General features: G+C 41.7%; 1 protein-coding gene across 5 annotated transcripts; it reads left to right on the plus strand.

Moving 5' to 3' along the window:
- The first annotated feature begins 2919 nt into the window (after nucleotides 1–2919).
- Nucleotides 2920–11016, plus strand: LOC133901354 (flowering time control protein FPA-like). Of its 5 annotated transcripts, none has more exons than XR_009906716.1 (7): nucleotides 2920–3351; nucleotides 3909–4151; nucleotides 4256–4333; nucleotides 4434–5155; nucleotides 5246–6609; nucleotides 8106–8190; nucleotides 10606–11016. XR_009906716.1 is itself a non-coding variant. In XM_062342703.1 (6 exons), exons 1-5 carry the CDS (start codon nucleotides 3019–3021, stop codon nucleotides 6588–6590), a joined length of 2721 nt encoding a protein of 906 aa, XP_062198687.1. In that variant the 5' UTR covers nucleotides 2920–3018; the 3' UTR covers nucleotides 6591–6609; nucleotides 10606–11016. The 5 variants fall into 5 exon arrangements, 3 of the variants coding, with proteins under 3 accessions (XP_062198687.1, XP_062198689.1, XP_062198686.1); XR_009906715.1 differs by lacking the exon at nucleotides 8106–8190 and adding an exon at nucleotides 10248–10411; XM_062342703.1 differs by lacking the exon at nucleotides 8106–8190.
- The last annotated feature ends 2848 nt before the right edge of the window (nucleotides 11017–13864 follow it).

A 13864-nucleotide genomic window follows, 5' to 3' on the forward strand; every position in this document is an offset into this window, starting at 1 on the left:
TTATGTAAATCATATGCCTTTATTTCTCTCGTCTCTCTGTCGCCGACCAACGTCGTTGCCTTCAGTGCTGGAGGATTCAGAGTAGCTCAACTCCTGGTAGTCGCGTGCTCTCACGAGCCAAACATGGAGAAAGTTCACTGATACGTTTTCACGGTATTGTAACAACTCCAGATGTTGGTTTTGTTAGTCCTGGCATCCATAACTCACTAATAATATAACGATGTTGGCGAGACCATCTCCAACATAGCGACATATGATTGTCAATCTTTTGCGTAGATGGTCATGCCAAGTGACAGAATGGGAATAATCTAACAGTTGTGCATCATGTCCAAATTACTGATCAGTAACCATCACCAGTACACCACACCGTAGACATTCTGCATGAAAAGCAGAAATATGCAGGTGCATGGAGTGGTGTTTGTCCAGTATATACCAAGATAGAGGGTTAACTTCTAAGTCGGACGATACATACACTTGCTTTTTTCTAGAGTGAAGGATACACTTTCTCTTTCTTTTAAGGACTTTGTAGAGAGGCAATTCTAACTCTCGTGGACAGTATCATGTTATGCTATTGTGGCCCTCTCTCTTCCTACTTCGTACGTGCATGGATGGATGAGCTTCTTTAGCAGGGCTCATAGTTTTGGCCTTTTGGGTGTGTTCATCTCCAGAGAAAAACAAAATGAACGCAATTTACTCTGAGCAATGGTGTCATTGTGGCCAAATCACCACGACTCAAGACGCATCAGCAAAAATAATGGTGCCAACCGCCAAGGATTCCGACCTTCCACTTTCTCTTTGAGAACTCACAGGTAGCGCCTCTCCTGGTCTTCAACCCCTCGTGACATTGCACTCAGTTCTATCTCATACCAAACACCCTTCATCCTCCTGACGCTACCCTTCTCCTTCCTCCCTAAGATTTTTGCCTATCTAAGCCATCTAGGCCATACATCTGTCCACATCGGACGGCTCACAAATTCAGGAAAAATAAAGGTGACACATTATATCTTTGCATTGGTCTTTTAGCCTCAGCCATCGCCCACCATATAGGCACATACATGCAGTCACACAAGTGGCAATAAGTGTTGCTGGAATGCTCAACCTTATTTTTAAGTAGCAGAGATTACCAAGAGATAGGGTAAGTTTTTAAATCGGATGATACGTCTTTTCTTTTCTAGAGTGAATGACACACTTTTTCCTTTTTTGAGAGTGGAGGATACACTCGATGCCTTTTTTTATATATAAAGGCGATTCTAGTTCTCCTAAATGATTCTTGTTATCCTGTTATGGCCTTCTTGTATCGCATATGCACATGTTCACTTTATGTTCCTACTTCGTAGGTCCATGGATGACCGGAATTCTTTAACATGGCCCATAACTTTGGCATGTTTGGTTCCATGCAACCGTAACAGGTTGATCCTCCTTGGAGCAAAGACAATAAACATACGCTACTACGAGCAATGGTGTTATTGATACCAGGCTAAGATATAGCGTCAAGGCTTTATGCCTCTTAAGCAAGTATGAGTATGTTTGGTTGTCCGAATTTGTCAAAGTCTAGCTTGGTAGTATAATCTTAGAAAAAAATATATCTGCTTGCTCGTATCTACCGTTCTAGTCTGATCTGGCAGATGCAAATATACGTCTTTAGCTTGAATCGAGAGTCTCTGTAACCTGATCTAATAAATATAGGCTCAATTATCTTTATATAAGTAACCAATCACAACATCAACTCTTGCATCCATTCATACAATCTCAGGTTCGGTTAATCAAATATAAACTCAGTTCAACTTGTTTAGACAGATACAACCAACCAAATACTCTTCTTTTCAATAAATATAGCTCCGTTCAGCTAGACCATACCATATAGCTCTCCACAATTCTATCAAAAAAACAAACATACATCGCCTCAACACCAATGCCATCTGGCTCGTCTAAGACGCACTAGATGTCAGGCACAGACGTACGCATTAATGCAAATAAGACATGCTTGATAAAGCAATACAAGGGTCAACAAATAACACTAAGTCGAAAGAAGGGAGATAAAAGATAAAAAAAAAAGCGTGATGAAGACAAGAAGTATCGCATAACACATTTCCAGCAGACATCGATTCATGACACTACACATCCTATCTCGTGCCTTCCAACTACTGCTGGCGTTTCTCTTCCTGACCTCCTGGCGTGCTCTTTTCGAGAACTCTCATAAGGTAGATCTTTTTTTATGTAGTGATATGTGTTCACTCTTTTTTTAGTCCAGTTATTAGATCACTGGATAGATGAAATTATAAGAGAATCTTTCTAGATCGAGTCCTATAGAATTTGCTTCCGTCTCCTCCCGCCTTCAACTTCGTGTAACACTGCACTCATTCTATCTCGTGTCACCCTGCACATCACCAATTTTTCTCCTTTCTCGGCAAGCTTCTCGCACCCGCTCTCTCCCTAAGTCAACTAGACTATCTATCTATCTATATTAGTCGTCTCATAGATCGTAAAAAAGAGATGATACCATATTTTATCTCTGATGGTAGATAGCATCTAGCTTTTATTATTATAGCACGTAGACAGCAGAGAATTATGTGGAGTGAAGATGAAACGTGAAAAAAAAATCTTGCTCATGTAAAGAAGAATTTTAGAGAGCTAGCTTTTAAAGTGGAGAAAATAAGAGATATCCCAAAACAGTGTGAGTTACGAAAAATTAAGAACATCACTTTTGATAAGTATGATGAGAAAAATAAAAAAACAGCTAGAGATGATTATAAGAGGTGCACTTATGAAATAAACACGCAGTCACATGAGGCTTAGCTGCTCTTATAACAAGGAGTCCATATTAACGATGAAAAATTTTCGGACCCGGCCCGGACTCGCGTGCTACCGTCCAGACCCGGCCCATAAATAGGTACCGACCCGACCCGCCGTACCCACCCCGCTCCCTCGCGCGCGAAAAAAAAAGGAACCCGAAATTCCCCATCCAGGGCTCCAAGCTTAGGGTTCCCGTGATCTCGCTCCCTCCCCGTCGCGCCGCCGATGTCGTCGGAGCCGCCGCCCGCGGATTCCCCCGAGGCGCCCTCCTCCGCCTCCCCTCCGAAGGAAGCCGCCCCCAGCGGGGGCGCCGCTACGGCGGGGGGCCCCGAGACGAACACGCTCTGGGTGGGAAACCTGCCCTCTCATGTGAGCGAGGGCGACGTGATGGCGTTGTTCGCACCGCACGGCGCGCTCGACTGCGCCCTCGCCCGCGCCGGCTCCCGTAGCTACGCTTTCGTCCTCTTCCGCTCCCCCGCAGAGGCCCGCGCAGCAGTCGAGGCGACGCGGGGTGCCAAGGTCAAGGGTGCCGCCATGCGCACCGAGTTCGCGCGGCCGGTAATTTCTCTTGTCCTCTGCTCTCACCGGGATCTACTCCCTCCCTCCCTATGTTTCCCCTGTGATTTTGCTGCGGTTGGTGCTTCCGCGATGTGATTTTTGCGGTAGCTAGGGTTTAGGTCCGTGTATTTTGTGATTTTGTCACGTAAGAGGGATTGGTCTGCAATCTGGAGCTGCTGATGTGTTGGTCAAGGAAAACTGGCCGTATGCTGTGCTGATCTATTTGCAACCGGGCTGGTTAGGTCCTTGTTTAGTATTAGATGTTCCTTTCTCTTGGATGCAATTGCTTACGCAGTAGTGCTGCTTTGGCTGTATTGTGCGATGATTTATGCACGAGGACGCCGTTTCATGTAAGTCGCACTGTAAGTCTGTAACTTGATATGAAGATTTAGTGCCCAGCCTGTATGGCACGATTTATTGTAACACTTAGTAATTTTATAGTTGTTTCATGGTAATGCATGGTTGGGTGAGGACAATGTATCTTTATTGTTTTGCTGGAACTGGAAATGAGTACCATGCCTTCATATGGATTTTGTTTGTTGATTTGGTTTTTACAGGCCAGAGCTGTTAAGAATCTGTGGGTTGGTGGCATTAGCCCATCGATCTCAAAGGAGGAGCTAGAGGAGGAGTTCCAAAAGTTTGGAAAAATTGAAGGTGTTGCATTCTCCCGTGATCAGACTTCTGCATACATTGATTTTGAGAAGCTCGAAGACGCAATTTCTGCACACAGATCCTTGAATGGAAAAACTTTAGGTGGCACAGAATTGTGTGTTGATTTCCAGAGGTCCAAGGGCAGAGCGGTGTGTATCCATTATCGTTGACTGGATTGCTGAATTGTAATTTTCTGTTAAAAGTTTATGAAGGGATTTATCTCACCACAACTTATTTGTATTGATTTGTATAGGAATGGTCAGAGGCGAGCAACTTCAATGGTAGAGTATCAGGGCCACCGGGTGAAAAGAGAGGCACTGGCCCTGCAAAGGTATGCTCTGTTTAGATATACTTGTGTCTGTTGTATTGTTTGTTGTTTCTCTCTTTTAACTGCCGATGTTGATTACTATCTTGCTTTGTTTGCATGCCAGGGTTCCGCTGGAATACGAATGCGAGAAGCACAGCCAACCAATGTTCTTTGGGTTGGTTTTCCCGGTTCATATAAATTTATTGATGAGGAGGCGCTTCAGCAAGCCATGGCAGCATATGGTGTGGTTACGAACTCAAAAGTTTTCCAATCAAGGCAGTATGCTTTTGTTGAGTTTGCAAGAGTTGCGGAAGCTTATAACGCTAAGAAGAATCTAGATGGTCGTCTTTTCAATGATCACAGGATTCAGATTCTTTTCTCCAACAGTGAGCTTGCACCGAATAACTCGCTTGCTGGGTTTCCTAGATCGGAGATGTATTACAATGATGGTCGTCATGGCCCTGGTCTTGGCAGTGGTACTTTGCAATGGTATGATCCGCCTAGTGGAGGAAGACCAAGATACTCTGGTTATGGTGGTGTATCTACTACTGGTGGTATCCTTCCGCCACCTGAACCATTGGATCCAAGAGAAGCCAAAAGAACGAGGCTGGATGCTGGTGCTGACCCAGTAAGGGCAGGCAGTGCAGGTATTTCTTCCGTAGGGTTCCGTCATCAGGGCAGCTCTGTGCACGCTGAGGGGAGCTCGAGCCCTGTTATTCGAGTCAAGGGCGCAGTGCATCGAACATCATACCTTGAGCACTTCTGGCGTGGTAGTATTGCCAAAGGTGGATCTCCTGTTTGTCGTGCTCGTTGTTTGCCTATAGGGAAGGTCATTGATATAACTCTGTAAGTCCAAACATCACCACACAGTTCTTATTGTTTTGTAAAGTTGATTATGCATGTTGTTGATCTTGACTTATTCCACTAATTTTGCAGACCAGATGTTATTAATTGTTCTGCTAGGACAGGACTGGATATGCTGGCAAAGCATTATGCGGATGCTACTGGGTTTGAAATTGTCTTTTTCTTACCAGATAGCGAAGATGACTTCGTTTCTTATACTGAGTTCTTGCACTATTTGGGCTCGAAAAGCCGGGCAGGGGTTGTAAAAGTCGATGCAGGGACTACTTTATTCTTGGTACCGCCATCCGATTTCTTGACAAATGTTTTGCAAGTTGACGGTCCAGAGCGCCTTTATGGTGTGGTATTGCACATTCCACAAATGTCTGCTGCTGCTGCACTGAGGCCACAGTTAACTGGACCAGAGCTACAATCATACTATGATGAAAGGGAAACTGTGTCTACTTTGCAAAGGAAGTATAATATCATTTCCCCTAATGACAACCGCCATCTGGACTCTGATTATCGGGGATCTTTGCGTGAGGATTCAATGCATCATTTGGGGCAAATACATGGAAGGCCTCGGGTGGATGAAGGCCAAGCAGTTCAGCCAGCTCTTGCAGGTTTTTCTACCAATCAAACAGCAGGGTCGCAAGTACAATCTTCACTTAACCCTGATATTATGGCTACTTTAGCTAAACTTATGCCAAGTGTGCAATCATCAACTCTGGTAACTGGTCAGATACCTATGAACTCCACAGACAGACAGGTGTCATCACAGATGCATGATGCATCTACACTTTCTAAAGTATGGAAACCTGAAAATCAAGCAATGGCTTCGAATCCATCCTTTGGGCAGATTGCTAATCTTCAGCAGCCAGGACAGCAGTTCAACAGGCAAGCTTCAGCTGCTCATTTGAACTTTGGGAACATGGTGGGTGCTCAGGAGCACTCAGCACAACATACTGCTTACAACCCTGAAGTTACTTTGAACTTACCACCACCACCACCTCCAATTCCTACGCTACCTCACAGTTCTGCTATGTTACCATCTCAAGGTGCACACAGTTTGTCTACACAGACGAACCAGCAATTGTATCAGCCGGAGCAGTATTATGCGTCCCAAAGCAACTATGGTCATTCGAACCTTCAGGTCAGCAATGCTAACATTCCAGTCCCTCCCATTCCCCAAGTAAACCATGGTCCTTCTCCAGCACATAATCAGATGGGAAGTTTGGCCCAGCTCCAGCATGCTATGCCATTGCATGTTAATAGAGGAAGTCAGGATTTCTCTTCTCAAGGGCAAAATCAACAAAATTTTGCTCCTGGTGCTGCACAAGCTCCTGAGGAGGCAGATAAAAGCAAGAAGTACCATGCAACCCTCCAGTTAGCACAAAGCCTACTGCTTCAGATACAGCGTGGATCTGGAAATCAGCCATGAGACGAAGTTATTGCTTCAGGTACGTGCACCTCTGCATCTAATATATTTTTCTGTTGTTTGCTATATCTTATCTGCTAAAGTGCAAGGTTCAGCTAATCATTGTTAACTTAATCCTAACAATATCATGCATTTGTTAAGCTCAAATTGTAATTCCTGCAAAGAGTTAGTTCTAAACAATGTTAACAACAGAGCAATTATCTGAAATGACCATTTTTAGGCATCTCAAGGTAGTGTTAAGTTGGCTTAGGGTATTAGACACAATGCACATCTAACACATTAAAAATGAAGTAAAAGGAATGAAACATAAACCAAGGGTTTAGATCACTTCCAGTGAAACTTTTGGTAACGATTCCAAACATATATGTCCTTGTTAAGTAAGACCATTTGTGTGCACTTCTTTTTTGCGAGGATGCTTGCATAGTATGCTGATTTTTGCATTTTTTTTCTTGATCGAGTTGCTTAGTTTGGTCTATAGTTTCTTTGATAGACTAGTGAGTGTTTAAGCATTACAGTAGATAAAGGCATGCTAAAACACTGCATAGCTTACTTGAGGCAACACTAGCTCCTTAATTGATGATAAATGTATGAACATCTTTAATGTAATGGCTTTGTGATATCTATACTTGAGAAGCTGGGGTACTTGGAAACAAATCGAAACGAAAAGGCACTCTTCACCAGCTTGAAACACATGGTTCTTGGTCCTTATGGTAAAGTGGGTATATAAATTTCTCATGCTACGATGAGAAACTATACTACAACATGGTGCTTCATTTCCCTCTGCGAACCCTGCTGACGTCTGCGAAACTCGGTTTAGCACGCATTTCCATATAGGATCGTCCATCAATTCAAAACAATCATAGTCAATAGCACCTTATTGTGCAATATTGTGCTATCCAGGTCACCCTAGCCCTAGTAGCATACTTCATCCTTTGCTATACCCCGAGCCTCTCGTTTATTCTGTTAAGGTATTGAGTTACTCGTTCCACTCACAAACTGGAAAGCAATGTAACGGCCAAAAGCGAGTTTGAAATCGAACGAGCTTACCTTGATTGCCGACGATGGCTGTTCTTGACCATTCCTTTGCTCACGTTACATGCGAACTGGCATTTGGTGGCAACCAGCAGAGCCATCACCTGCCGCAGGGCAGCTTGGTTGCAGGCAGGGAGCGTGGGGTTGGCAGGTGCAGAGGAAAACATGCAGGGCAACCCCAGAGTAGTGTGTTCGGGGAGGCGGACACACGGTGCATTAGGTAGCTGCCTTCTGGGTATTTGACCTTAACGACTCCACATCGATGCGCTTTCTAGGGCTATGCTTACGGCTGCCTTATGAGCTGAACCGATAGTCGATTAGCTGATGCACTGTTAGCAATCATAACGGAAATTTGACAATTCAAATCTTCAGCAGCATTTGTACCGTCAAGTCCCCAACTGGATAAACAAGCGAAATAGCGTAGTGTTCATATAAATAGCGAAAGCAGCACTCGTATCTCGTGCCTCTGCTGTAAACTGTTTTCAGTCGTGGTGCCTGGGTGGATTTCGTTGCCTCGTGCAGCCAAGTTAGAAACTGCTATCGAAGTAGCGGCCTAGCGAAAGGAAAATAGGTAATATTTACTAGTCGATTTACTACTACTATTACTACTATTATTATACGAAGATTTGGGTTCACTGTAGCGTATTTTTCATGTTATGTTTATGCGCCTGTAACAAATGATGCTTGCGCTCCGGTGCGGTGCCCGTAGTCGTTTAGATTATTCACTCGTTCCGGGGATATCCGTCAGTGCCCCGACGGTCCAAGTGCGGTAACAGCTTTTTTACCGGTGGAACTGTCAATAGGATTGTTATACGCTCTACAATACTACACTACTTGATAATCTTGTGCTGGGGAACCTAATCTACAAAACTACTGGGCTCTTCTCGAGAAATGAAGCCTTGATGTTGGAATCAAAGCTATCGTGCGCGTGCGGCAGCTAAAAAGCTTACGGGGTAAACGGCGGACGGGGATGGGTTAATAGGTGTAGCGATGTGGTTACAGGTTTACAAATTCGTTTGAGGTCGAAAACCAAGACCCGGCGATTTTCTGAAATTCGTGAATATTGTGAAAACCGTTAAAAATTCGGTGAGAGGCTAAATTTACTCGGTTAAATTTGTAAATTGTAAAAAAAACTGTTTGAATCAATATTTGTTAACCGCTCGAATTTAACCGAATATTGATCAAATTCAAATGAAAACTGATCGTATTTTTCGTATTTTGTTTGCGGTCGAAAACCGCTCGATTTCTCACGAAAGTCGCAAGGTTTTCTTGATTTTCAATGAAGTTCCAGAAAAATAAAAAAATAGCTCAACTTTGTAAAATCGATAATTAATTCATTTGAGCTTCAAACCAAGTGAAATATATTTTGCTGTTTTTTTAACATGATCTGCATGATAAAAATATTTATACTTATAAAAAAGTTATATATTTTATGTAAGAAAGTGTATTTGCTAAACCTAGTTAAATGCATTGTTAAATATTTGCTAATACAAAGATCATGAAACCTTTGTTAGTCTTCTTACATGATCCTATATCTTTTAAAAATATATGAACTCATGAATTATGTATGATTGTGTAAATGTGTAGTAACTAGATTAATTTATAACTCACCCACCATACCTCTAAAAGTAGTTAAACTATTTTTATTATTTTACTTATACTATACTTTATGTAGTAAAAATAATGGCAGATATGAAAAAGTTAATTATAATATTGTTTCTTAACATGCTCATTTTATGTTTGCGAACTTTATAAAAATTATGAAAAAATTAATAAAATATTAAATTAAGTGAAACTCATTTTAAAGATTCTATTAAGATACGTCATATATATATAAAAAAAATGTGTTTTTATGTTAAATTTTTTTTCTTAACGTGATGGGTTAAATCATCTTGTTCATACATTCCATTTTAGCATTTTTCTTTTTTTCTTTTCAAACTCTCTCTCCATGAAATATGATGCAAATGATATTATTTTTGAATTTTTTTCACTGTAGAGCTTAATTGTCTCTAGTATTTTTAAAAAAAATTGTGATTTTTTAATTTAAATTCGAAAACCGGTTGAATTCAAAATACGGTGTAACCGAATTGACCGGTTTTCACGAATGCGAGTGGTTTTCAACGCTTTTGTGAACCTTGTGTGGTTCTCGACTTCTTGGTGATTCAAGACTTCATCCGTTATAAAGTCCTAGCAGGAATTCTGAGTTAGACGCCATCCAAGAAAAGTACTCCATCCGTTATAAAATAGATAACGTTTTAGTCTTTTCTATCATGTTTAAACTACATTACGTTTTACCATTTTAGAGTAATTTTAGTCAAAGTTTTTCAATTTTACCTATTTTATTAAGTAACTTATTTCTTAATGTAAATATCGGTTTTTATGTAATAAATGGTATTGAAAGAAAGTAGGATGATTATTTTATTTTTTATTCTAATATTTCTGTTTAATTTTAAAACGTTATTTATTTTGACAGAGATGGAGGGGGTAACCCTCTTGCTGAACGCCATCTCTTTCGCTCTGCATGTTCTAGTCCCAAACACTTCGTTTCTCAAAGAAAGAAAAAAACTTGGTTCCCGCTAATCGTACTGCTAATCGGGCTTTTGGTTTGTTGACCGGTGCTGCCTCCAGGATTGTATTGGGTATAATGATCCGTTTTATTCGAGGCACGATGCTGTGCGTAGGACAGCACGTGAATGGGCGGCTTGTTCGAGCAGAGCTTCAGTGTCCGATATTTTACTCTCGTTTTCTTTTACCCGGGGTGAAAAAGGGCGGAAGAACAGAGTGAGATGCTGGTAACTCTTCTCCATGATTCGCCTCCGTTCTCTTTTATCACCGAAAGCTTTCCATGCAAATCGTAAGGCTATCCCAGTACTTGAGATCGGCACATGCGTAGTTTCATTCTCAACGTGTTGAATACTCCTTTTGTTCTTCATTCCTCCGAAAGTCAGATTCTTCAGCATCATGCCTGACAAGCGTTTGTGTGTAGGTACCCTGAAATCTCAGCCCAGTCAGCCCGGTTGGTCTCAAAGAACAGAAAAAGTCCTTCGCGAAAAAGAAAAGAAAAGGAAAAACCCAACTCGAGGACATTTTCGTCTCCTCTCCTGCAGCGCACAATGGAAGTGGCCCATGGTATCAGTGGCGATATGGATGTAGTTGCTACCTACCGGAGTACCTGACAAGAAAAAAAAACGTAGTTATCATTCCCGCAAAAAAGAAAAACTGTAGTTATCCCCAATTCCGCTGTAGACAGACTTTATCGGAAACTATTTCTTTCTTCCTTTTGTTTTCAAGTAGTTTGAGACGGATATTTCAGCCTGGATTTTATAGTCTATGTTTGTTTGGCCTGCTTCTGAACTTGTATGTTATAGTTATAATATGCTGTATACTTCTGCCACTAGTATTTGCTGATTGCGACAGAAGTGACAACTTGTTCAGAGTTAAAGCATGGAAGGCCCTAGGCGATCACAATGTTTATTACCTAACTAAATAGTAAGATAGGGCCGTGTGTCAGTGAATATTAGTTATTACAATTGATATAATATATTGTTAATATAAGGTCTTAAAGTGAGATCCAGATCCATATCATAATAAAAATTTTGCAGCACCCATAGTTGCCTTTCACTTTTGTGGTCCCCCCAAGGGCTACTGGATCACTCCGGTGCTTCGGGTACTACGGACCCTCTGCCATCCATTGCAGCAGAGCTCGCCAGAATGAAATACTTCAAATAGGATGAGTATGGTAATAGCACTATTATCGGTAACAAGATTTTATTTTACTACCTACCTCCACAGTATATAATATCAGTAGTTAGATCTTATTACCCTATCTTGTTCTCCCAATGCGGCTGCTCTCACGTAGTAGCGCATCGGTACATACATTGACATGAGGCATATACTAGGATACGTATATGCATATGTATTAGGTAGGATATGCGTGTTTGTACACTATGAGTTTAATGTGTGTTTAAGATGTGTACGTGTGTGTGGTGTGTATGAGTGATGTGGATTCTAATTTTAAAAAAACGTATGTATGAACAAGAGCCACACAAATGATTTCCGGCATGACAAAGGCAGCGTCCAGTCGTGAGCGGTACCAGAAATGGCCACAGCAGCGTTGTCCGGTGTTTTTTCTTTCCTCAACTACGAGTGGAAGTCTTCTGTGCCTTTACCATTATAGGAAGTTTTTCCTTTTGCGGTTAGATGATAGGAAGCTTGCTAACAGCAAATGAAGCCTTTTAATGCATCCCAACTAGGAAAATTGCTAAAAATAGCACACAGATCGTGACTAATAGCCTCAAAAGGCCACCTCCAGCAGACGAAGCAAATTTACAGATTCGGTGCTACAATGATTTGCGGGGTTACTGTTTACGATACTGTAGCATCTGCAGCAGAATCGCTACTCAGTGCTTCAGTGTGCTACAGTACTACAGAGAGAGAAAATAGGCCTACAAATATGCGGCGTTACTGTAGCATCGGGGGCACTGTAGCAGCAATGAACCAGTACTGTAGTAGCGCTGTTCAAGAGACTGTCAGTGGACTGGAAGAAGGAAACAAAGTCTGTACTGTAGCAACACTGCAGATGTACTGTTTAAAAAGGCTGACAGCGGGATCGGAAGAAAAAGTGGAACAGAAGGTTAAAAATAAGATAGCTACTGGAGCTTTAAAAAAAAAAGAGATGCTGTAATAGTGTTTTTGATGATGAAAATTTAAAGTAATTGCTGGAGATGATCTTACCATAGAAAGCACACAGGTCGTCATTCTGCAGCCATACTACAAATATGGAATCATGTGCCAAATAAAGGAGAAATTAATATACTTTAATGAGGAAATAAAATATGGGAGTCTTGATCCCCCAACGAATTATTGGGTATTCTTTATCTTTTTGAAAAAGGAAAAACAACGCTAAAATTCGTGAGAACAAAATTCATCTTGTTTGTCTTGCGTAGCTCTCACGTCGCTCGACCTCGCCAGCAACCTCTTGGCAGCTCACTTCTATTCTCTATGGTTGTGATTGGTTCCCTGCCAGCCCCAAGCCGAATCAGGTTAGACCAAAATAAGCTTCAGTGGTGCATTTACCCAGTGTTTCGTACGTCGCGTAAGCTAAGACTATATTTGGTTCTTCGTGTTTAGATGCCTGTATAGAGGGAAAATCTGCACTGCTGGCTTCCTTTGCGGGGCCTGTCTTAGCTAGCATATTTTTTTAATATATTTTTTTCTAAATTTTTTAAGATTACATATCCGTTTTGAAAATAATAAAGTTTAACCTACCATCATCCGTTCAACAGGCGAGAACATGGTCTCACCCGTTGAATAGGTGACACCTTGTGAGTCTCGGCTGGCAACACATTTAATAATCGGAGAGATAAATGTCTCGCCCGTTTAGTAAGCGATATTCTCATTATATTTAATTCAACTGCAGAACTATATGTATAATTAGTTTTTTTAATAGAATTTGTATTCGATAAATTGAAAAATATTGCACATTAATTTTCTCAATTTTTTTTAGTTTGTGTAGAAGTGTGTGGAATTTTGTTAGGAAGTGACTTTGTGAGAATACAAAATCTAATTTGTCAAACGATAGTAGTTATGAAGCATAAATATTTACCCTTTCTTAGGGCATTGGACCACCCGTCATAGCGCGACGGACCCTCTCCAGCTTCCTTTCCCTCTTTGTTCGCATGCTTGACCCGCAGCGCTCCTTCGTAGTGTTCCTGATGCGCTCCTCCTCCTGCCACTTCATCTGTAGTTCCTCCTGATGTCGCTCGTACTCGCGGTGTTGGTAAGCTTCCCTCCTTCACCGCATCTCCATGTCCATCCACCGCTTCTGGTCCTCATTTTGTTCCATATCAAACCATTGCATGAAGTCGCAGATAGGTGAAGGAGACTGGACAAAAGAAACAAGAGGGGAAATTAGTAAAAGAGTGCATGAAATTATGTGAAAAGTGCCACATGAGTGATCTATGTCAATATATCATGGGTACTCATATGGTCCATATCGAGGCTTATCGTACTGGTAGTTGGCACACATGAAGAAGCGTATGTCATATGTATAGGATATGTCCTGAGACTCGTGAAGCCTACAAGTGTCGTCGCAAAAGCACATCGGTGGTTCGACCCTCTGAGGGACGAAAATCCCCCAGTGTTTCTTAGGTGGGCTTGATGGAGCTGAGGAAGATATTGCAGTTGAGAGAACTGAGGAATGAGTGGTATATCTATACATGAGGGTGAGGTTATTTATAATGGAT

Source organism: Phragmites australis, chromosome 20 (genome assembly GCF_958298935.1).
Source record: "Phragmites australis chromosome 20, lpPhrAust1.1, whole genome shotgun sequence".
In the NCBI taxonomy this organism is placed as follows: Eukaryota; Viridiplantae; Streptophyta; class Magnoliopsida; order Poales; family Poaceae; genus Phragmites; species Phragmites australis.